We start from the raw sequence: 25096 nt of genomic DNA, 5'->3' as shown, positions 1-25096 counted from the left end.
AAAAGAATTATTTCTCTTTAAACTGTAGCACAAAACAACAAAACACATTCACAAGCCACTTGTTGGCACTGTGTACCTGAGTGAGAATTTCTAGAACATTGTAGAACAAACAGCCATAAAGTTTATTTGAAAAAAAAATAATAATAATAAAAGGTCGACGGGTAAGACTTCAGTGCTTGGGTATAGCAGCTGAATTACTGGCATTATTTTACCCATAGCTTATATTATTCTGTTGTTGTTGTCGTTGTCTTTGTTTCCTTTCTTCTGAGCCTTTTTTCTTCTGATGCAGGCTGATGTCTATTAGTCAGCTGATGTCCCAACTAGTTAAGACTAACAGTTAAAGTAACAGTCAGTGTATGAGAAAGTTAATGTGCTTGGCCACTGGTAAGGATAAACCAGATGGGGCTTTATTTATTTTTTCTTTTCTCCTTGAAGTCCTGCAGGTCATGTGATATTTGGACCCTGATCAGTTGGCTTGCCCCGCAATGTGATTTTCACTGTCACTGCCATAGTCCACATCGGGGTCATCCTCTTCCTCATCATACTCATCGTAGATTTCTCCATTGACGTCATCGGTCTGCATCTCTTCCTTGATATGGGGCTCCTCACCTTTGATGCCGTAAGTGCTCTGGATGACGGGCATCCCGGGCTCGGGGCTGCTGGACACACTTGAGTGCTCTGAGGGCAGGTGTGGGGAAGGCATTCCTGCCATGGCGATGGCTCCTGGGTAAACGACACCTGCGGTGGCAATGGGAATCTGTGCTTGTTGCCTGCAATGGAGAAGAAGGAAGAGGAAGTTTAAATACTGGAAGAAGCAGAGAGAGAGCAAGTATGACAGCGCTTGGCAAACCCATTAGCACGTGCTCTTGAGCGTTCAGAGGGAGCTTCTGAATGGCCCATACATGACAACTCAGGAATCAATACTCCAGATTCACCAACTGATGCTCCTGAACATGCTCTATGAACACTGAGCCCAAATCAACTTCACTGCTAAGGAAATTCAACCTTTGTGAACTTCTACAGTTGCAACTGAACCACACAGCTTCAGCGTGCCTGTCTGTGATGCAAATTTCTTTATTGAGCTGCCAGAAAGAAGCAAGCATCCTTTTAATCGTGGACTACCTCAAAAAACATATATTTTGAAAATCTTCTTAAACAATCCCAAGTGGCTGACAGGACTGGAAATACAAATTTGCTAACAGGAGAAACGAAGCTAAAGCTGGGTAGCCTGCAAAGCAAAGGGAACTAACATTGGAAGAGGAGAAAGCAAAGGCTTCTCAGTGAGAGTACTCCATGCTAACACATGGACCTGGCCCTTATTAAGGAGAAGGGCAGTGAGCATTCTAGGGCCAACATGGATTTACAGGATGATCGCTAATGGCCTCCCATTGGAAGGTGACAGTTTCCAAAGTGAGTGACACTGGTGAAAAACAGAAACTTTGAAGCAGGGTGGATAAAACTGGGAAAAGCCAGACTTAAAATGGAAGCATGCATTATTTAAAAATAAATAAAAAGCAAGCGAGCAACATGAGCATTTGAGCAAATCCTCTATAAGATGCCTTTATATAGCATCTAAGCCTTGGAAACCTGTCTGCAGCAATGAAAGACGAATTATTCCAGGCCATAGAAATTCCCTTTGCAGCAAGAACACTAGCTGTGTTATACCAGTGTTTGTTTCCCTGAGAAGCTTCAGGGTCCCAACAAGCCTAGAGGTTTAAAATTCATGCTCCTTTTGTTTCCTTGCTGCATGAAGTAATTCCATTGCAGTAATACTCTTCAGTACATGCTGCACATTGTAATGTCATCAGCGGTGTGTCCGTCTGTACTGAAAAGCCTTGCCACAGGAGACAGGGCAGAGTCTCTTGAGATGAACATTCGTAATTAAGAATGAAACCTTTCCCTGTTCCCCTGCCTGGCTGTGCCCTGGCTGTACAGTAAGCCCTGCACAGTACAGTGATCCTGAAAGACTCTCCTCAGCCAAAGAGCTTTACATTTGTTTGGAATTGCTAGCTGTGTTTTCAGTTACTTCCTGCCTGCCATTCAAGCGAGGCCGCTGTCAGTACAATCATTATTTCCCTGTTGCTGAAACAAGTTTAAGTTGTCTCAGCTGAAGACACAGTTCTTAAAAGAAGGTAGCGGATCTAATTTGCATTTTATTCTTAATTCAATAGGAAGGCTTTGTTTTCTGGAGTCAGCATTTCTGTAACAAGATTCAGCACACTTAAATTGCTTTTAATATTTAACAATAGGAATACTTTGCACTTAAATGATGCTTTTCAGAGTGCTTTCCAAATATTAAATAATTTAAGAATAGCATTTTTCCACTTCTATAGGATGTCCACTCTGGAGGATGAGGTGAGTTTACCACACCACCATTAAAGATGAGGTCATTAAGACATGAAAGCATTAAGCACAAGAGTTGCAAAAAATGCTCAGTCTTTCCCATTGTGCTGTTTTCAGGCAGGTTTTCAGGATGTCCCAGCAGCTTGCACAGCGAGAGATCTTAAAACAACCCCCATCACTTACTTTTGGGTGCAATTAGGAGTTGGACTTGTGTTCAGAAGATCAGCCCCAAATGACCTGCACAGGGCGATGCGGCAGATTAGGAACCAAAACTAGGAATGCAGCCGCAGTGCTGGGACTCCCAGCATAAAACACTGACCCCACTGCGGTCACTGGCCACTTTGTCAGTAGCTCCTACAAAGATTTCACCCCAGATTCTGTGCTCTAATTGCCTCAATACAAATTATCTCCAGAAATGTCTTGATTTCAATGTCAGCCTTGTTTGGAAAGCTAAATAATATGCAGAGCGTTACAAGGTTAATTTTTTTCCCATGATGAAGCATGCATGTTAACCAGATAAGCAGTGTTTTGGGGGCTCTGCTGCACCTATTCTTTTTCCAGAAAGCACCCCTCCTCTTTTTTTAATCTCTTGATGCCAAATGTTGGCTGACTTCCCTGTGTTTGTTTCAGTGCTTACCATTGGGATCACTGGACCTGCCAGCACCACAGGGTTAAGCAGCTCAAATTTCTCTGCTGAGCGGCTTATTGTAACAATGCACACTGTAGCTGTTTAAAACACAGTCTGATGACACTTAACAGTTGCTGGACAGATATTCTCTCCTTTATTGCTACTTCTAGTCATTAACTAGGGAGATGTGCAACTCAGTTCAGTTAATATGATTCCAAATTCAGCCTGAGATGAAACAGAACATAAATTCCATTATTTGTGAGGCTTGTTTTGTTTTTGCTGCTTTTCCTTTTTTTTTTTAATTTAAATTAAATTATTATTTTTTTACCAATTTCTAGAGTGATTACAGAAATATTACAGAACATTTCTGATTCTTTTAATCTGCTTTAACCAAAACCAAGAGCATTTGCAGATGGAAAAGACATGTGAGTTTTCCAGACAGATTTCAGCCTGATCATATCAAGCCGATCAAACTGATCTATTAAGTGTTTATCAGAACCAATCTTCTTGAAATTTATACTCAGCATAAAGCATTTAGCTTATTGAATTGGAAGACATCTACTTCCTACTATGATACATGCCATCGTGATGGACAATGGATGCAACTTCATGCCTGATAGGAATTAAGTGAGCCAAGTCCGTATTCCAGCTGAAGTTCAGTATGTTCAGCAGTCCTTTTACAGACCACTTGCCACAGATCATACTGAATGCAAACTAGTATTTTTGGCTTTTGGATCAATAGGCACTACCACAGATTTATTCAGATGCAACCTCTGAGGCCCCATAATAAAGTAATATTTACAAGATTTTATTAGAAAACTTACATTTCATTGGAAACTCTTAAGCTTTTTTTTTTTCTTTTTGCATGATCGGGGTGGAAATGAGACAGTTGGCTGGAGCTGTGAGATGAACATATAGCAGAGCCAACAAAAAATCCCTAGCTACCTAACTTCCTCCTGGAGCACACTGTTTGAAAGTATAAGCTTCACATTCTGTTAGCAATATATAGTGTTCTTGCCAATAAAATATATCATTTACCACAGTGCATTAAGAATTCTCCCTGAATTTATTTTTTTTTAACGAAACGAATGGTAGTTTTTAAAGGTCCCATACCCAACATTAAAATACTGCCTCATCTCCTGACGTCTGTTGCGCATGATAGCCTTGTACTCGCCAATGCGTAGTTTTTTGCCATCTACAAGGCAGGTACGCTTCGGCCTTGGCTTGTATTTGTAGTCTGGGTATTTCTCCAGGTGCTGTTTGCTGAGTCGTGCCTGTTCCTCGTAGTATGGCTGCTTCTCTAGGTTTGTCATAGCTTTCCAGCGAGATCCTGTCACAAAAACAAAAAAAAAAAAAAAAAAAAAAGAACAAGAAATGAGGTTCTGCTCACTCACAAGCACTGAAAGGCAGAGAAGCAAGTAGGTCACTTGGAACAAGATACCAACGGTCATATCGCTTTGGGCTGGGAATCTGTCAGAGCTTCCAGACAAGGGTCAGGTCTTGTTTGCATTTCACTTGTAAACCTCTTGAGTATGGCTATGAGGCAGAGAGAGATGATACTGGAAGCTTTCACTATTTTATGGAAACTTTTCTCCATTATTATGGGTTGTTTTTTCAGGTAATCAATAAAAGCATCATCCTGATAATGAGCAATCCATGACACTTACTAGAAAAGTGAGCAGTGTATGTTAGTGAACTGTGAGAAACCCCCAAGGTATGTCAAGTCTGCTCTGCTGGAGCTTCCTTTGGCCACAGCTTTCCCCTCCTGTTACAAGTGAGGCAGCATTCCCAGATGCTGTGATTTGATTGCCATGCTGCACAATGGCTGGATCTACTCTGGATACTTGCATGTCTAACAGCTCAGTCTTTCATAACAAATAACATCTTTCTAGCTGCTACGTTTGTGAAAAGCAGAATCTGAATTGATCATAAATAGTATGCTGCTGGGCACAAGAACCTGCAAAGACCCTGAAGCAATGCCTTTAACAGCTATAAGCTATCCCATATGTCTCAGCAGGGTGTTAACTCCAAGACCAAGTCCCGGTGAGCACTGCCAGCTCTAACTTAACAAAGAATTTAGTATGTGTCATGAAGGGAAGAGCACTGGGACACTCGAACACCTCTCCACAGAGCTGCACTATGGCTTGATTGCTGGCAGCCCAGTTTCTGACATTCTGCCTATGCTAATGTGGATATTTGAGCTACGGAAATAATGAAGACTGCATAATTTTTTTCGAATACCTCCTGAAAATTACAAACTATTATTGCTTAAAAGACACAGTATGGGAACAGAAAATAAAATTTCTTGAATTAGCTATACTATTTTATTTTTCCATGGACTATAGAAGTGCTTCAGGGTAAGATACATTTCAAAGAACAGGAATGGTCCAAGCTGTGAAACATGTGGCACAGAAGGAAAATTTTACTGGAAAATAGACCACCTTTCTGTTGGGGAAAAAAAAAAAAGTTTGAATAGTTTCTCAATTTAATGGGTCCACAATGTCATATGTCATATTGACTTCCTCTTGTTCTTCATTTCTCATGGTTATTCATCCTGCACTTAGCTCATGCTCTTAGTCAGGTCTGTCTTAGCTCACTGTGCCCCCAAGACTCTCAATATAGAGAGCATAGCTATCCCTTCCCAAGGAAGAAGAAAGTTTGGTTTCCTCCAGAAAGACCCCTTCAGACCACTGACACACTATTTTCACCATCATTCTTTGAATCTTTATTTCAAGCTGCAGTTTGAGCTTCTGGAGTAAAGGGCTGGCAGGCTGGCAGTGACCCAGGCTGGCATCACACCTGGTGACAAGTGGTGGGAAATCATGTCTTTGGAGGAGGAGCAGTGGATAGTCCTTTCTTAGCAAACATTTCAGTGGTGTAAAAAATGTCAGGTTTTTTACATATAAGACACAGAGATTCCCCAACTAGTTCTGGAATGAGAGACAGTTCATTGTTTCAGCTAACCGTTAACAGCGTATGATCTTTAAGATCCATTCCAAACCAAACCATTCTCTGCTTCTGTGGTTCCATCTTAATATGTGAGTAGATGGTTTCTAGGATTTGATCTGAAACTGCTACATGGCACTTGTATGCCATACAAATCCAGAAGCTCAGTATGAACATCCCTGACACAGCACTGCGTTATATGGGGCAGCCAAACTCTGCCTACAGAATCGCGGTCAGCAGCTTTGTCTCCTGCAGAGAAATTATCCCATGTTTTTTCTGGCAGAGGAAGTGACTAGAAAAAGTGACACCAAGTTTCCACTTGTAGTTCCTTTTAGATTTTGGGCTGAATGACACAGTGATAAACACGTGGAGACTGCCAAAACACTGAAAACCCATTTATGCTGGTTTAGCGCACAAGATGGAAGTATAGATAGGATTGAATGATGTCAAAAATTAAGGGCAAAGCTTATATAGCTCTTATAGGAAGACGTCCACTTTGAAATTCTGCCTCTTGGACATCTGCAAACTTAGCATATGAAGAAAATAATGAATTTTAGTAAAGCCCTCTAACCACGAACATGCTGCAGCCCTGGTGCCTTAAAAAAAAGCAACTCCAGCCCCAGTTCCTGTCGATGAAACAGTTTTTATTTATGAATAACAAAGCTAAAAACCTCACAGATCTTAAACAAATCTTGACATTTGCTTTACATACTGTGAGGGGACCTGCAGCTCAGGGGCTGATTAATAGTCAGGTATATTTTGAGACTGACATAGAGAAAGATAGAAATTAAAATCAGTAGTTGCAAAATTGTCGTGATTTTTTTTTTTTCTGTGCCAGCATAATTCTTGTTTCACTGTGCTGCAATCCTACACTCAGACCTGAGCAGACAGATTCCTACCCCTCACGTGAAAAGTTCTGTAAATAGTGGATGCAGTTAGGCAAACACATAAGTCTTTGCAGGATCGGGGCCATAAAAATTGAAATTTTGATGCATAATATTTGTACATGCAGTTACACATACAATATTTATACATAAATGTCACTCATTATGTTTTTCCTTCCTAAGCTGCAAACTCAATACAACAAAAATCCTGGCAGTTTCACCTCTCTTCCTAGCAAATTTTTAATAGCTGCCTTCTGCAGGAATATCTCCTCTTACTCTGATTTTATTGTTTTTACAAAATACATTTAATATCATTTACTAGGGTGTTTTGAAGTATCATAAATAATTAAACAGCGATGTCAAAATAAATGTGATAATAGGCATATTTTCTAATGATAAACTCTAGGTTTTTACATTTGAGCATTTTCACTTGTTTCCTTACTAATATGTAACATCCAAGCAGCTCTCTAACTGGTCTTAATGAAACTTTTGAAATTCTGTAGAATCTATTACTCTGAGCCTTGCATTTGTAGATTAAGGTATGAATAAGGATCTTCAATCAGTACATTAAACTGGCTGATAGTACCTTGTGTTTGGACAAAATATATCTGTAATACATTTATCTGCAGTTTTTTATATGTCAATAAACACACACATGCAGGCGCAGGAACCTATGCCAAGTGCCAGCCCAAGCCCAGATAAGGTGTAATTGAAGAATCTTGAAAAAATGTTTCTTTTTAAGGGAAGATTTACACTCGTTGGTGAGCTTTCCGCTCACCATCTGTGTTGGAAAGCTCCGAGTGGGTCAAGTATGCAAGGCTTTTCTCTGTGAGTATGAAAACAAGAGCCTGTCCCCTCCCTACACACACACATACATAACGACGGGTAGGATTCTCACACAGCACTCCCCGATCTGGTGCCTGAAGTGTTTAGAAAATAAACGACAAAATCACTAGACTTTGCAGCACCAGCACAAGTTAGGGCAGTTCAGAGCCGTGCCCACGTGAGGCATTTCTGGTGACAGTGAGGACAGCCAGCCAGCTGAGCAGGGATCGGCAGTACAGACAGACAGACACCGGTCTCTGCACACGTGCCTGTGCTTCAGTGGGGCTCGTAGCTCTGCCGACTGCCAATTTCAAGCCAAGTTTCTCCAGCGAGAATTTCCAGCTGCTTGTAACACTGCCTAACTTTTAGTCTATGGGACTGACATCTTTCAATCTGGGTATCTGCAGCAGGCTGATTTTACATTTAGAAAATACAGGTATACACACAAGCACATATACAATGCGTATGTATGCATTATAGGTATGCATATATGTCTGCATTCACACACGTGAACATCCATGAAAAGATTTCTGAAGGTATTAATTTCCTTCTAATCTCCTTATGTAAATTTTTCAGTGAAATTAATTAAAATATTTACAAAAATATCTAAACAATGCATTATTAAATTGATAGGGTCCAGCAGACCCGTTTTAGCACTTCTTTTAAACAATTTACTAAAAAAAAAATCATTATCCACAAGTTTAAGTTGCAATGAACAGATGGATGACAAACGTATGCACAGATGAATTTAGTGACAAATCCATGTATCTAATTTTTATGCTCAAAACATAATACCACAGTGTCAAACATAATCCCCAGAAAATGCGAGTGCTGGGAAGGGCTTCTCCTCTCATTTTACTATAAAAATGACCCTCGATGGGTGACAACCCATCTAAGCCATTCGCGGTGACAGCAAGCTCTCTGACCTCAACGGCAGCAGCACTGCTTAAAAAATGGTAAGGAAAAACGGCAGAGTTCTAATAAAGAGCCCCTAGCACTTGTCTGAACTGTAAGTTTCTGTCTGCTCACCCTATGCTAGTTAACAGAAAGCTCCCTGCTGACTTCAAAAGACTGGCCTTTTGCAATTGAGGGAAGACCTTTGCAACATTCCTGCCAGGGAAGAAGGCATTGGGCATCCCTCTTTATTGCAGAGGAGGAATAAAAAAAAAAAAAAATCAAACAGTGATGCTGGAAGGAAATAGAAACATCATTTCTTCCTACTTTAAACCTTGCTTTTCCCCATATCTGACAGCGAAACAGTAAAGAGTTTGGAGTCAGCTATACTGTCTGTCACCTCAACAGGATCTGTAATGAATTTGCACATTTTACTCCAACTACTGTATATCTAATCAGAAAAAGATGTCCCCATATCTCCCTGATCTAGCGCCAAATAGTAAAAGGTGATTCCTTATGTTAACAATTTCAGCAGAATGGCTTATTAAAACCAGATTTTAGGGTATTATAAAATGCTTAGAAGCCCTTTAAAATGTCAACCAGGATCCCCAGAGACTGCGTAAAATGTCAGCCCAGCTCAAACGCCTGTTTTAAGCAGAATGAATTAGCAGCGTGCTGTCGGAGGTTGTTATCCAAAACAATCAGTTAAGAGGGAAAACATCAAGCTCTCTTTGTACTTTCTATATGAAAAGGGCCATTCAGAATGATCTTGTAGATTTCTGAAGCTGATTATTTAAAAACAGGTTTAACCAGGCCCTCTCTCAATTTAGAAACAGACCAAAACCATTACTGCCCTGTTCTCAGCCTAATCACATCATACACCTGTAACCAGTATAATCCCTTTTAACCAGTATATGGCTATTTTAACATCAACATAAACAATTTACCCTTCAAATCCTGCTCCTAAAACTAATCTAATCATCATGTACTACCCTTTTAATCATGGGTTAATTTCATCGTGTCTGCCATCTACAGCCAATGCATTCTGCCTCTCCAAGCAATTTTATCTAATTTCCACTTGCATTCTGCTAACTTCTTGTAACACCACCCTAATCAAGCTGAACATCAAATCTTTGACCAGACTAAGCTCAGCATATTTACCAGCCCTGCACCTGGTTAATGGTGCCATTACCATCACGTTACATGTCTCTTGTCTGCAAAACCAGCCAGACATGTAGCCCAGCTAATCAAGGCCGCTGGTTAAGCTTTTACCCACTGGCAGAATGTATGCTTAGATTCTGTAACACAGTTTATATCAGTAAAAACACACCATCTCTGGGTTGGTCACAGGTATTTATTATTTTTTTTCTGCAGAAGAGTAATTCACTGGCCTCAAAAATCTTCATTTATTCACCTTCTGTACCATTCAGTGTCTCAAACAAGAGTAACTTCAGATAGAATGTAGTCCTGGGAATTTAAGTAAGAACTGAAAAATTTGAAGACTATGGCATGAAATTTGGTAGGTGATGCTCATGACAAATATTGCTTGGGATATGAAGACTAGAGGATATGGAAATTAATTCTCTTATTTCTTTTTAGATGTCAGGATTCTTCTCAGAATATTTAGAATAAAAGCAGCTTGTGATAGAGATCGTGCGCTAAGGGAAAATTTAATGTAACAGGAACAAAATAAGAATAATTTAAAACTGTTAGGATATAAAATAAAAGGATGTATTTTAGGATCTTTTCCCTATGTCCACTGCTTTGAACAGACAGTGGTAGGGCACAAATCAAATGGTGTGCTTTAGTTAGATGAAATACATGGGCGAATACATGATAGCAGTCATTCTGAGCTTGTTCAACAGCTTAATAAAATGAATCCTTTAGTTCACATTTTTGCACCAAAATCCACACCACAACCTGAGTAATTACAAAGATACAAGAGTACTTCAGGTTACGGTCAATATACCACACTGGGCAGCATGGTGGCAGCTTATATAGCTGCTGTCCTTGATGCAGTAGCCAAGAAGCTAAACAGACAACCTAAAGATAGCTATTCAGTTGTGTCAGGTGACCCGCTTTATTCCATCAAAAGTGCTGAGTTTTGTGACAAGAAAAATAAATGATGTCAAACTTACCTAGTATCTTGCTGATATTGGAGTTGTGCATGTCAGGGAAGGCTTGAAGGATCTTCCTCCGTTCATCTTTAGCCCACACCATGAATGCATTCATTGGGCGCTTGATATGGGGCTCATTACTGCCACGCCCTCTGGATTCCCGATAAATTCTTGATTCTGAAACTCCTGCACTTCCTAAAAAGAGAAAGAAAACCACTCCCAACTTGTGTTTCATTATACAGCTGCTTCTGCCATAAGTAGCCTAAGTGAAGTGCTGCACATTAAATGAGTCAATGTTCTCAATGCATTAGTGCTGTTTCTTTTACTTGAAACAGTAGGAAATACCATATATTGTATAATGTCTAATTTTTAGCTTTTCTATTGACTCAGCATCACATAACACAGACTTGATGAAGTGTTCCATTTTTTTCAACATAAAGTATTAGACTGCTTTTCGAAAACATCTTTTACCACTTAACGACTTAAAATCAACACTTATCAGTGTACATTTTCTTTTTACTTTCTTCATTTCTTGTTTACAGAATGTGATGTCAATGCTGTGATATAAAGCAACATCAGGTGTTTCCTCTTAATCAAGCCTCTGGCTACCAAGTGGACATTCGAACATCTGTTTTAATGCCTACCTCTCCATAACAACACAAGCAACAGCAGAGAAAGAAAAGAACATTAAGCTTGCTTCATCAAACCCAGACAAGCTCCTACAGAGGCAGAGTGTGCACCATCTGAAGATGACCAAGTCTGTAATTCACAGACTTCCTTTGTGATCTCATCCCACACCTACTTGCTTATTTAATTCATTTTCACCATCAGAAATGCATTTTTGTTTCCTCCCTGAGATGTAGAGCACAGAAAAGAGAAGGCTGAAAATCACCTCCACAGATTTAAAACACCAGAAGGTGAATCATTTTTTCCTGCCATAGCCACATATCACTAACCTCTCACAGACCTTTCAAACTCTCGGACTGTCCTCCAGATGACAAAGATACATACACATAACACTAGAAACAAGGAGAAGTCATTTGTACTGACCATCAGAATCTCCACTCATGTTGAAATCCATCATTGCGTGGCTAAACTTCCCGTCTTCACTCTGTTTTACTGCCAGTTGCTGAGTCAGGGTCTCCAGTGTCGTTTTGTCCTAGATGGGGAAGATGTCAGGATTTGCATCAGGAAAAACATTAAATACTGTAAATACAAAGTTTGCGGGTAATTTAAAGGGCTGATAGGGAAGCTGTATAACAATTAATTCACAACAGTTTACTGAGTCAGTTATTCAAGAATACATAATACTATTTTTTTTGGAAGCAGTTGCAGACTCTCAAGTCTTTTTTAAAACATGCTTATTATCTAGTGATGAGCTAAGTCCGTAGTGTTGAAAAGATTACTTTAGTTGAGCATAATAAAACTGGATGCACATCTGAAGAATACTTCAATTCCCTATGTCCCTGGGACTGCAAAGCTGGACTGGAAGTCTAGATGATACACGCTCTTGCGCAATATAATAATTGTTTTACTCTACTTCCCGCCTGAACTCAAAGTGCAGAGACATGGGCAACTTTGCCCCTTTTCTGTCTTAAAAGGCAGAGTTTTGAGAAGCAGACACAGGGGAAAAAAGGGAAAACTTTAGATTGAACTTATTCAGGCCTTAGGAAAGGGTCAGCCTGGACTGATACGATACTTGGGCTGTGGTTTGTGTTCCTGTCTGGTCTGTTTACCCAACCTTCCTAACAGCCCGTCCGTCATTCACATACTCAGAACTATCTGTGAACCCAGGATTGCAACAGGCTAGTGTGTGCTGCCAATTAATCTGTCAGGTTGCAGCGGTGTCTACAGACATTGCCAGAACAAGAAGCCAGGGCAATTAATTCCAATGTTCTCTTCAAAATATCTCTCTTCCTTCTGAATTGTTGGACTTTGAAAATACAAAGGTGTTCCATTTTCCAATTGTTTTTGTTTTCCCTGTGCATATTACTCATAAACATTCTATCTTCCTGACAATCATATGTTTAAAAATAAATCTTTCAGGAAAGCAATACTAACATTTCAAAATGTTAGGCACTGTGCCTTTTGCAAAGCTAAGAAAATGACATGATGCTGAATTATAATAAAGTGGCTCCAGTTGAAAAAAAATCTTTTGAGCATCTTCCTGAAAGAAAGATTGCTGTTTTGTTGATCTGTTCCACACTCGAAGACTGTAAAAGATCAACAAACTAAAAAACTTTCAGATTTCGCATGGCAATCAGAGACTTTACAACTATTCTGTGTAGCCTAATAATGTCACTGGATTGTATTATAGAAGAAAACAGAAAAGAGAACAATATGAATACAGAAATGTTTCCCTCAATGTGATGTCCCTGCATCTGCAATTCAAAGAACAGTTCAAATTCATGTAAGTCATTTTCCCATTTCAAGATTTTCTTGAGAGATTTAGAAATGAAGCTAATCTGCTCAACTGGGTACACTCACTCTTTAGGGAACATTAGGTTAAATTTCTCTTCTCTAACATTCACTTTCATTATGAATCACTTCTGAGCTCTGTCTATAACCAGATGTATCACCACTGAAAACAATGCAAGATGGATTATCATCTTGGGTTTTGCAGGAAAACCCCATGTGAGGTTTTCCTCCTAGTCTACCACAAGCAAGGGAGGGGTTCTGCAACACTTCCTAGGCACAGCAGATCCTGAGAGCTTGGAGAAGCTTGAATAAGCACTTGAATTTTTCCAGTACTTAGCTTTACCAAACTCTTTGGTTTACTGGTTTTAACTTAGCTCTCATTTCCAAAGCAGCCTGCATGCAGATAATATATCAGGAATAAGTTGACTATCTCATCCAAACGGTTCTATGATGCACATGAACAGTTTTTCCTCAAAAAAACCCCTAATTTATTATCAAACTCATAATGATGGAGTTCACAAATGTGTATTTTAGTTATCATTTAAAAATGCTGCCACCAGTCTCAGACGTAAAAGAACATTTCCTCTTGCTTGGTACACCAGTGGGAAGGGAGCCATTCTGTTGCAGATTTTTCTTGAATCATGTATAAACCTCTTAAGAAACAGAGCTGAGAGCGCAAAGGGCACAGACTTAGCAGCTCTTTCTTTATGCAGTAAGCGCAGCTGTTGAAGTTGGAGGCACTCACATTCAGAACCACACTCTCCCTACATGATCTGATTGAGTCTTAAGGTCAGCAAATACTCCAGCATGCTGTCTGCAAGGTACACACTGGGTACTGCTCGTTTATCAGAGTTTGACTTAACAAGCCTACAGATGCTCCACCGCTATCCACCTTGTGCAAAGTTTGAGGTACAGCCACATCCGATGAAGTGTGTGAGGGAGGGCATGATGGAAGAGGAGAAGGGCAGGGGTGCCAGACATTGCTGCTGCACTACTGGGCTGCCGCACTTGGAGGTGCTCTCCAGGCATCTGGAAAAGAGGAGCAGGGAGCTCACCTTCTCAGCACGATTCCAATTTACTCCTTGCTCCTTAAATATATAATATGAATAACGTATTCAATCCCTAACTATAAGCTTGCAGATAAAAAGAGCTTCTGCATGATGTTGCTCTTGAAATGGAGGATGCCGAAACAGCTAGCTGCACTCTTCTGCGTTAATGTTTAAAAAGTTTGAAGTTAAAAAAAAAAAAAAATCAAGCAAAGATAAATATAAGGCCTGCTCTTTTCTAAACCTCTGCAACAACATTAGGAGAACAGAAAGACAGCAGTGATACTCTGTCAGGAAGCAAAAGCCCAGCTAATGTGAGCAGTGTGCTCATTTTCAGGCCTATGCTCTTCCTACAAAATACACTGCACTTGATTTTGCCTAATCCCAACATATAAAAGCACTTCTAAAATTACAAAATATCTGAAAGGGGCCAGGTGACATTCCGATGTTATTTTGATTCCAAGTGCTCAGTTGATAGGTTACTACTTTCAGTTTGATAGAAGCATCTCACCAGTTTTCTACAGAGCCTTTCAGTTCACGGAGAAAGTATTCATGGAAGCTCCAAAGTAACAAAAGATCCAAAGATCACAAATAAAATGGCAACCTGTTGGCAACTCTAGCACGGTCTCCTCTTAGAGAACATACTGAATAACTTCAGACAGAGATACATGCGGATTTTCAAATTCATATAGAAAGCACACATATTTATCATCGCTACCTTAAACTGATATAATTACATGTCCTTAGAACTGCCACCACTCCACTGTGCTGGAATTAGCTGTATAAACAGTAACGAAGCTGCGGTCATCCAGAGATAACAGGTGGAATACATGCATGTTGGTTTTGGCAGCACATGTTAATAAAACAGTTTTGACAAAGCACTGTACTGGACTCTGCCTTAAACTTGTTTTATCGTTGTATCAAACCCCACAAATGTTTGCTCTGCCATGCATAGGATGTGATGGGGAAAAGAGAGTTCAGCTGATGAAAGTCTACATGCTTGCAGGTTTTAAAAGCTGCAGGGAAATAACCAATGATAATCCCTACTCTTCAGGTTTGCCCCACACTTCAAAGGTATTGATTGCAATTCACCCCATGATTATTGCATGAGTGGCATCAAATGCAGCCTTAGATACAATCATGCTGGGAAGAAAAGGCAAGGCTGGTCCAAACCCAGGGGAGTGCTATAATACTTCCTTGTGAGACCTGCTAAAATTACTCTGCATTAAGCAAGGAAAACAAACAGTAAGAAATGCTTCTGCTTTTGCAGGTGAAGAAATATTGGGATGCCTCGTTCAAGATAAAGTGTTACTTCCTCTTCTAAATTTCCGAATTTTGTATCTGGCCCCAGAAGATTGACTAGGTATCTTATGAACATCTTTTTTCCTCTTTAACTTCAGTGAAGAACTCAGGCAGATGTTGAGACAAACTAACCTAATTTCTGCTGGGACCGTAGGAGGGAGTCTGTACAGGCAGCAAGAGTCTTGTTGTCTGGATCACCTAAAATGCTAACTGGCAAAACAGAGGAGATAATACTGCAGAGAGCAATCCCACAATATCCCAATGGTTGAAAGCATAACCAGACAGTTTTCAACAATAGCCACAATGCAAGGAGAAGTTTCTAAAACTTCGTTAACCAAAGAAAGTAATCTGCTAGAGAAGACAGATCTGTAGTTCTGCTCCTAGCAATGTTCTAGTTATGTAGTTAAGTTTAAAAGAATAATAACAATAAAAAACAAAAAACAAAACATATACATACATGGAATGTGCCATGTAGAAAAAAAATTATATATATTAAAAATGACTAAGCACTGCAAGTCAGAGTCAGTTTTGTGGTCAGCTGCAAAAGTTACTTGGCTCTCTGTCAGGGATAACTGTTGTAGTTTAACAATACATTGATCTAAAAATGACAAGAACTTGGTTGCAGCCTCTTTCATGGAAGAAACATAAAACAAGAAGAGTCAAAACATATGTAGAACAGCTTGATAATCTTTGCCAGAACTCCTCCCACTACTATACAAACATGAAGTAAAACACTGGAAGGCCTGAGAAATGAAGACATTCTGACACATCTGTCCGATGCCCTCTGACCTCACCACCTCTGTTTTGCATTGGATCTGGGTTACAACCCAAAGGGTACACCTGAGACCCTGGACACACTTCCACTCCTGAAGGACTCACGGTTCCTCCACACTGCTTTGAATGCTGGGCATATGGCAGTGGACCTTTCCTCCCCTCTTGGAGACATCCTTTTGGCTGGGGTATTTGGCAATCACTGACAGCTCTCTGAACTCAGTTAGAATTGCATTTTGGCAAGACCTATTTTTCCGATTGTGTAATTCAAGGTTAGCAGTTTTACTGAAGCAGTCCACTCTTCAGTCTTCTGCTCCCATAGCCCTACTCCCATTTCCCCTGATACGAATATTTTCCCTCTAAGTTTGATGCCTGCAGAGATAGAGCCTTTGTAGAACAGCAGAGGAGTAGTACTCAGGCACATCTTTTCATATTCTCGCCTTTCTTTTTCCAAGCGAACTGAAGGGCCAGACTAAAAAAATGTGGTCTGCAAGGAGAAACTTGTTCATTAGTTCTTGCACCTAAGAATTAGAAACACACTGATGGACAGAGTGGCTGGTATCTTTGTCCTCTTTGGTGCTGACAAGTAAAACAGCTGCCCAGTATTGTCCTTTTTACTGTCCCATTTCCCCTGTCCCAAGTGCAGCTTGCCCAGATATTTAACATCCTGCTCTGAGGGAGTAATATTAAACTCTAAAGGTGGTATTTTCAAACAGTCTGAGTTTTAATACGCTAGTTTTTATCTTAGATTGTGAGCAGGCCTGGTGGCACCAGTGAATGTGCTTTGTGTTGCTGAAACAGAAGTCTTCTCACAGCAAGCTCCAGTAAATACCAACCACTCAGACATAAACCTTGCACAAAATCTTAACGTACCGAGCAGATAAACTGCTAGACTATGATCAAGCAATGAAAGTTCACTTCTGTTTACTACAGAAAAATATTTTTAAATATCAGACACACTGGTGGTGCCAGGTATTATTCATTCAACATTATGGCATTTTTCTTAGCTCCCCTAAAAGATGAAGAGTCTTATCCTACATCTGACACGAATGAAAACTTTGTAGAACTAATCTTTTTGTGCAATTCCTCTGCCTCTTGCAATAATAAACATCAGAATAGTCTGTGTTATAAAATCTTCATCCACTGTCTTCCAAAATATGGAAAACTGGAGGAAGGTAGGCATTACAGGTGACAGAGAGAGGGAAGAACTTGTGAGGTGTGCCCAGAAGTCTGCACAAGATGAATTATTTGCAGTTCAGGCTCTACTCCTGCATATTAATGCCATGCATCTTCAAAATGAATACTGTGCACATTGCGTATGTTCTATTTCAAGCTGTGTTACAATCCAGGTCATGTTATACCTGTAATTGCCATCAAAGAAGTTCTGACTTTTTTGGAAGGATCTTCTGCTTAGATTAAGGTGTAATAGATCACATTGCCCAAGTGTGCTGCTCTCATCAGTGAATTTAGCCATATAATTTCACAAAGAAAAGTGGTGTTATTATCCCTTTTTACCAGATGAGAAACTAAGTCACATATTAAATGATTTTTCAAAAGTTCCACATTTAGACTGGTGGTTTAGGAACTGCACTCCCAAATCTTATCTAAAACTTGTAACCTCAAGCTTCTCATTTCTTTGTGTGTGTGGAATTGTGATTCTTGCTGATGGCACATGTTACTAAGGAAAGTGAAATAAAATATGAGCAGTTACAGATCCACCATTACAATAGACCTTACTTAAGTAACGCTTGCAGGGCTGTAAAACTCATAAAAAGCACATGCATGAAATGATAAAATAGAGTGAGACTTTCAAATGTTGACTCAGTAATTGTTAAACCCCTTCTGGCTGCACAATTTTATAGTTTTCTACTGTACTAATGAAAAGGGAAGAAACAACAAAGAAGGGTTTTAGCCTTCCAATTATATAAACTCTGTGGACCACCAAAGAAGATGAAAGATTATTTATAATGTCATGGCAATTCATCATTTGGGAGATTTTTTTTGTTGTTGTTGCATCAAAGTTGAGTATGAAGAAACAATGCATTCACCACCCCCTCAGCTCTTGCAGTCTTGCTTATCTGAAATCTCTCTTTCACAGAATAATCCACCCACAGAATCTAAAAGCAGCATTAGAAGACAGAAAATATCTTTCCTTATTTGTAGCTCCTTCTGATTTTATGGTACTTCTTTCAGAATTTTACATTAAGTCTTAATTGGAATTACAATATTTGGTTAAGGAACAACATATTTGCTTTAGGGCATATATTCATAGTTTGGCCCAATACTGCCTGAAAATCATTGTATCTAATTTGTAATATATATGAAGTACTATGGACTCAATGGATAGGTGATCTATTAGGGATTACAGGAAAAAAAAATCTGAGAGATTGAACAGGCCCAAGCACTTAACCACTCTTCTCTGGAACATACACTGAACCACGGGGAGAATTCACTAATTTGTAATAGCCATTTTCTTTGTCATACTCCGTTGGATGTGGGTCTTTGCTTTCTAAGAGCTTCTTAGTCAGTACCTTTCAAAGCTCTGGAAGTAAGACAGAGTCCAATTAAATAAAAGGGGAAAAATTCTCAATAAATTGGCAGCCTCTAAGGGTCAGCTCCCTAAGCTATATGTTTTAAATTCTTTATTCTAGGAAGAATGACTTCCTTGGCAAAATACTGTATTTGACTTGGAAACAAACTTATGGAAAGTAGCAGTTCTACAGGAAATTAGGACACTGAGGTCCTCCTTCACTTTGGTCATGAGCTCTGAGAGATAGCGTAAGCCAGGACTTTTAAATGAAAATGCAGGTAGGGTTGGATCAGTCTGTTTCTTTAAGGAAGAAAAAAAAGGAAAGCAAAAGCAAAGCAGAATGATGAGACACCGCCTCCTTCCTACAAAAGTTTTTATAGTGCAGACATAGGCATTGACCTCTACCAAATCCAGCTGTAATCCGCTGATTGCAAATAGGTTAAGAGTTGTATGACCCAGTTTCTCATCTACGCTGCTTTCTGCGCTTACATGCTCTGTTAAGTTTGCCTGCATTGTTCAGCTGTTCTGCACAAAACTGAGCAGGATAGCGATCATGATATATTCCTGCCATTGTGAAGACTTTTGAGATCTCTGTGTGAAATGCGCCATGTAAACTCCAATGAAAGATTTCACAGCAGGTCAGACAGAGCTGTTATAGCTGGCATTGGAGGCAAGGAAGGGCTAACTGGGGAACAGAGGTAGTAGAGCAAAAACAAAGCTAGATGAAAGTCACAATCCATGCAGCATATCCTTAGAAAGAGTGTACACACGTAAAGAGAAAGCAAGAACAGTCTCTACTTTCCTGCAATTGTATTAAACAACAGGCGGGTCAACAGTGCAGTAGCATTACAGACATGCATACCATTCTCTTCCATTTTTCCCTAGAAAGTATTAAAATCGTGAAGACTACTGTACATTTAGTTACATTTCTTGTAGTCCTAGTGAAAACATTGACATAGTACCTAGCTCATCTCCTAAGAAAGAAACTGCCACATTTTGCTAGCCAGAAGTTAAAGCTTATTAGTTTGTCTCCTCCCTAGCATTAGCATCAATACTGCCCAAGGCAAAGTTCAGCACCCCAAAGACAAACGTGTTTGTCAATGGGTTGAGTACCTGCAGGCTAGGATGGACAGAACTGAACAGGCTGGCCTTCAAGGGGCCTTGGGAAGCATGGTTTACTGAAGGACTGGGTCCAACCTCTGTTACACTGGAGGGAGGTACTGCACTGATGCTGGTGCCCATGTATGTAAGTGCTTAAAACCCAAGCTACTGGGGCCATGTGATTATGCAAACATAATAACATTTCAGGAAGTAACTAGCTCTTGTGGCTGCAGGGTAAAGTTTAGAACTTAACCTGAAAAGCTCAAAAACCTCAAAATGGATACAAAGAACTCAAATGAATTGTATGATTCTTTTTCAGAAGGAAGTTGATCCATCTTTGTTGGTCTTAATAAAATTTCCACTAGGGTATAAGCAGTTGCAGTCCTCATCTATCTACACTAGCATGAGAACACTTCCAGTCTTTGCTCTTTGGGGCGAATGAAGACTGAAGTTCCCATTCGGATTTTGACAACTGCAAGAATACAGGGTTTTCCTCTTGCCTCCAGATGACCTTCTCCCTGACCTCACACACACATCTGTGGGCAGCATTTGTCCTTCTCTCTGCATTTTTCAATTTTTATTAGCTAACCCTGCCCATGTATTCCACCATAATGATGTTCTAAACACACACACGCACACTTAATTTTCCTTTGAAAAACACATCTGAACATCAAGTAGATGATGGTCAATCAGGGAAAAGAAAAGGCGTTTAAAATAAAGAGCTAAAATCCTTGCGGGAATTAAAAAAAATCCTCATGCAGAATCTCTCCCTCTCATGCGTAGGCACTTGCTAACTGAGAGTAGTGGCACTGTGACAAAAGTAGCAAAACCAAAAGCAGGCTTTACTAAAAGAAAAGGGGGAGGGGAAGTCTTCCACTGGCCATCTGTGAAAATAAGGCATGTGGCCATTAAATGCAGAGGCTGTAAATATAAATATACACAAGCTCCACAAAGCAAATGGCAAAAAAGTGATGGGGGGGAACAAGGAAAAGAAAAAAAATATATAAACTTTCAGTCGAACTAAATAAAAATGCTTAATGCTTCGTTACCAAGGCTGTGCAAAAGCAGTTTTGATTTTTGCAGCATGAAAGTTTGACGTATGTCTTTAATTAAATTTGAGAAAAGTTTTAGGAGACATTACAATGGATACAGTAGCCCTGTTGAATAGAGGACTCCCCTGATACGAGTGATCCTGTTGAGACTGCTGATTGGACTTACTGAAAGGCTGACATACAGGGTGATGGATGGGTGATGACATAATACCTGCTTGCCTTGTTGTCATGCTTTTTGAAAACTGTCTGCTCTGTGTTGATAGCATTAACAAAGAGGACTGCAAAACGCATACAAGAATTTCTGTTGGCAAAGGAACTCAGTAAGATAAAATTAGGAAGACAGTAGGGAAAAGGGGGATAAGAAGTGAACATACAGTTGTTGGGATGATATGTTAATCTTTGTGCTGTAAGGTGATTTAGAGCCTGTATTGGCCCATTGTCCACAGGATATATTCACTAGTCCCCATACTGCATAATAACTATTCCGAACAGAAGAATCTTTTCTCACACTGAGAGAGAAGAACAAAAACATCACAATGATCATCTTTCCTAGTGTTTTATAGGCCAGCAAGGAATAGAGCAGCTACAAAGTACAGGACATATATATTAGCAGTCTGCAGAACGTGCAGGGCTAAGTCTGCGTGTATGTAATGTTAGCGGGTAAGACAGCCTCTGCTAGTCACTGGAAATGTCAAAGTATTTTGCCAATAAATTCTGCACAGATTATGAAAATGGGCAGGTTTTAACTTTAACAGAGTGATTTGCTTTATGATGTTTGTACTGCACCTCTGGACTTACTTCCAGGGCGTTTCTTCTGTCTGGGGAGCCCAGCTCGCACCAGGTCTCATTTTCTCCAGTTACAGTCATTACAACTTACTCTGGTCTGAGCCACAAGCTCCCTGTGTTTGCAACAAGCTCTGGGTCAGGATTTACCAATCCTTTCCTTTTTTTCTCCTTCCTGTCCTTCTCCATTCCACCTTTTTATCAACTTTCTGGTTTAAATTTAACCATTAGGGAATAAGAAATAAATCCGTTATTGAAAGAAAATGCTTTACTGCAAGAGAAATTTAAATCTCATGTGTTAAAAAAGCTTCTTCTTATGCCCTTAGTAAAGTGAGCTGTAGTGTTTTATTTCTCAAAGGCAGCAGGATCTGCAGGTTTGAGATTCTTAATATCCCCGTCTTCCCCAAGGGGAGAGCAGGGACAGAATTCATTTCAGCTCAGCAGATCACAGCAGTTTCTTAAGAGTTAACTCTGCTCTCCCCATCCATCAGGCAGCCAGCGAGGCATCAGAAAGGAATGATGGATGTAAAATTATTACAGGGCTGCCACCCGATATACTTACTGCCATTTGTAACTAACGCTGGAACTGACACACTTTTTTCATTATTAAACATCCACATTAAGTCAACATTGGTCACTGTCATTTCATGTTTGGCACTCTCTTAAGGGGAAGGAGGGAGAGCTGGGGATAGAAGTGGAAGGGTTGAATGGGAGGGAAGGCATCTTGAACCTGATGGTCCACAACCATAGGTAATATGTAGGCTCTTGCTTACAAAACAGGAATAAATATTGTTACAAATAGCTCTTTAGCTACATCCCAGTAGACAAGTACATGTCAGAGCCTTTCAGAAGGGCACACTCCTCACAGCAAATGAGAAAATTTGTACCACGAGTTAAGCCACGCTTGAGCATGGGATGTTTACATATGTGAATCATCTCAGAGCATGCTATGAGTGCTCATGCATGTTCAACATGCTCGCATGGCTACGTGTACTTACACAGCAGTGCCAGCTGCACAAACCTTCTGCAGCAAGCTCCAGCACTGCGTGTACCAGTGTACACAGAGAGCTCAAAAAACCTGCTTATGTGTCCCCTTCCTCCTTTCTCAGTTACCCGAGTGCACACATGGATGTTTAAAACTCTGGCTACAGTCAGAAAATCACTGGCAAGCTCTGTGCAAGTTTGTGCTGTGTATCTGTGCAAGAGCACGCTGTAGGTTTGCATGCATGCACACACATGCTGGCTCTCTGTGTTTGTCTATGTCTTTTGCAAAGGAACAGTCAGTTTTGGGGCCGAGCAAACGTAGCAGAGTCCACTTTCTGATGCTGCTCATTGTGGTGTTTGCACTAGATGACAATCTGTGCTTTCAGTTACATGTATAAAAGGTATCACTGTTTATGTATAGTACCTATCAAGCTATAATTAACTGGAGATGACAATTACAAATAGAACTATGCTCCTAGGTTTCCAAGAAACCAGAAAAACATATACACACACTTCCCATTTATACACAGAAATGTTTCCAAGAAAAGTAAAGTAAAAATATGCTTTATTGCATTTGCAATTAAAATAGGTTTTACTAAAATCCATGTTCATCATGATGTTCATGGTTTTTACTGTAATCCTCTGAAAATCAAATCCCTCAAGATGGTCCAAGTTGGATGCCCATAAAGTGACTCACCCAAATCATCCTAGCCATTCTTTAAAAATCGTTCCTTATTTATGACAGCTTTTATACACCGCCTCTCCTGTTCTACACAATTCCTGTCTGACTATTGCCTTTCAGCTAGCAGGTCTGCTTGTCTGTGAGGATCAACCCACCTGGGAACGGAAGTGAGATAACAGGTCATGGACACGTGTGGAGAAAAGCCTTGGGAGTTTTAACAGACTCCCAAAGACGATTTCCAGCCCTGAAAGATAAATCCCTACGAACAGTATAACTTACGTGTCCTGAGCTATAAAGGACCTACCTTCAGTGGTAGGCTGCAATAGCAATTAATACAACAAGAATGCCAGAAGTCTCAGAGAACCAGAAGTCTCCAAAGCTACATTAGCCACTGCAGCAAAGCAAAGAATATTTGGAATAGCCCAGGCCAGTGTTTGTTGCATATAAAGACTGAGATCACTCTGAAGGAAGAAGGGAGAGCAATCTTCTGCACAGAACTACGGATATACACTTCTAAGTACGAGTATGTCCATGTACACACAGTCACATGCCTTAGCTGAACCTCTCAGTTCTGCCCCTCACTCCAAAATTTCACTGTAAACAAGGAAACAATGAGCACACAACAGTTGCAGAAGCTCAGGCGCCGTCCTGGTGGGACCCTGAGCTTGTGAAGAGAAACCCTCAGCGATAACAATGCAGCATTTCTATTTCTTGCTACCCACCTTCCCAACTCTTTTTCTTTTCCTCATAAGCAAACAAATAACAACAACAACAAATGGAAACAAATCCTGCTTTTACCAAGAGAGAAAACTTCAACTCGAATCCGAGGACAAACAGCCAAAAACTTCAGAGAAGCTGGGATATGGACCTGAGTTTCACAGCTGTCCTCTTTCCTTCTGTTACATCAGATGCAAGAGAAAGTTCAGGAGACCCTATAACAACTTCAGTGCAACTTCTTAACTAGTGCTTATTGTGTCAGCTCAAGGAAATCTCAAATTTGGTTCTGTCATTTCCTGTCTCCACATAAAATAAAATAAAATAAAATAAATAAAATAAAATAAAATAAAATAAAATACATTGGTGTGGCCCTGAGAAAGTTTGGGCATTTATTGTATAAAATAAACCAAACCCTACAGTTGCTTTAAAAAATCCTTCAATTGAGCAGACAATTTTTTCTTCCTGCTACCATGTAAAAGAACTCCTCCTTGCCTTCCACAAGCCCACCAGGAGGCACGCATTAGGAAAATAAACTTCAACCCGGGTTGAGGGTGAGAAGTGAAAACAGAAGGGTAAGAAGAATCCCAACAATAGGAAAGTAACAGAATAAAGTGAATGCAGATGGTTCCACTCCTGTTACTTAATCAAAAGGCTGTGCAGAGTCACTAGAGCCAGCATAAAGTCATGTGTTAGAACAACAGCTGATCTGTATTAAAGAAGATTAACTCGCAATGCCATGGTGGAGGGCCTGGGATTATTTTATGTACTTCCATTGCCGAACAAGCCGTCAGCACAATTACTGCCCTCCGATGTGAATGACTGATCTGTAACCACAGCTAAACAGCATGCTGCTTAGGGGCCTGGGTGCTTCATGAAGATGAATTTCCATACCATCAAAGTGCTTTTAATGGGCTTCCTGATCCAACCACAAGGCCTGCTTTGCAAGTATATAGAACTCAGGATGAAGGCTTCCTGTCCAAAAGGATTTGGTCGGTTGTCACTTGACAATTCCCAGCCAGCACAAGGGAGGAGAGGGGGGAGATAGGTAGAGTTGTCTCTGCTTTGGAGGATTA

At 40.1% G+C, this 25096-nt stretch overlaps 1 protein-coding gene across 1 annotated transcript in view; it reads right to left on the bottom strand.

Moving 5' to 3' along the window:
- Positions 1–6: 6 nt before the first annotated feature.
- The window catches only part of LOC104912001 (transcription factor SOX-5-like), a 156796-nt gene continuing 131706 nt past the window's right edge, over positions 7–25096 (bottom strand). The window contains exons 3-6 of the mRNA XM_031552967.1: positions 11688–11796; positions 10659–10832; positions 4085–4301; positions 7–770 (exon numbers count right to left, since the gene is read on the bottom strand). Coding sequence (XP_031408827.1) covers positions 467–770; positions 4085–4301; positions 10659–10832; positions 11688–11796 — 804 coding nt within the window. The 3' untranslated portion in view covers positions 7–466. The remainder of the gene's footprint in view (positions 771–4084; positions 4302–10658; positions 10833–11687; positions 11797–25096) is intronic.

The sequence above is a fragment of the Meleagris gallopavo genome, chromosome 1 (assembly GCF_000146605.3).
Source record: "Meleagris gallopavo isolate NT-WF06-2002-E0010 breed Aviagen turkey brand Nicholas breeding stock chromosome 1, Turkey_5.1, whole genome shotgun sequence".
NCBI lineage: Eukaryota > Metazoa > Chordata > Aves > Galliformes > Phasianidae > Meleagris > Meleagris gallopavo.
Note: the sequence above shows the minus strand (reverse complement) of the source record. Positions and strands in the feature narration are given on the sequence as shown.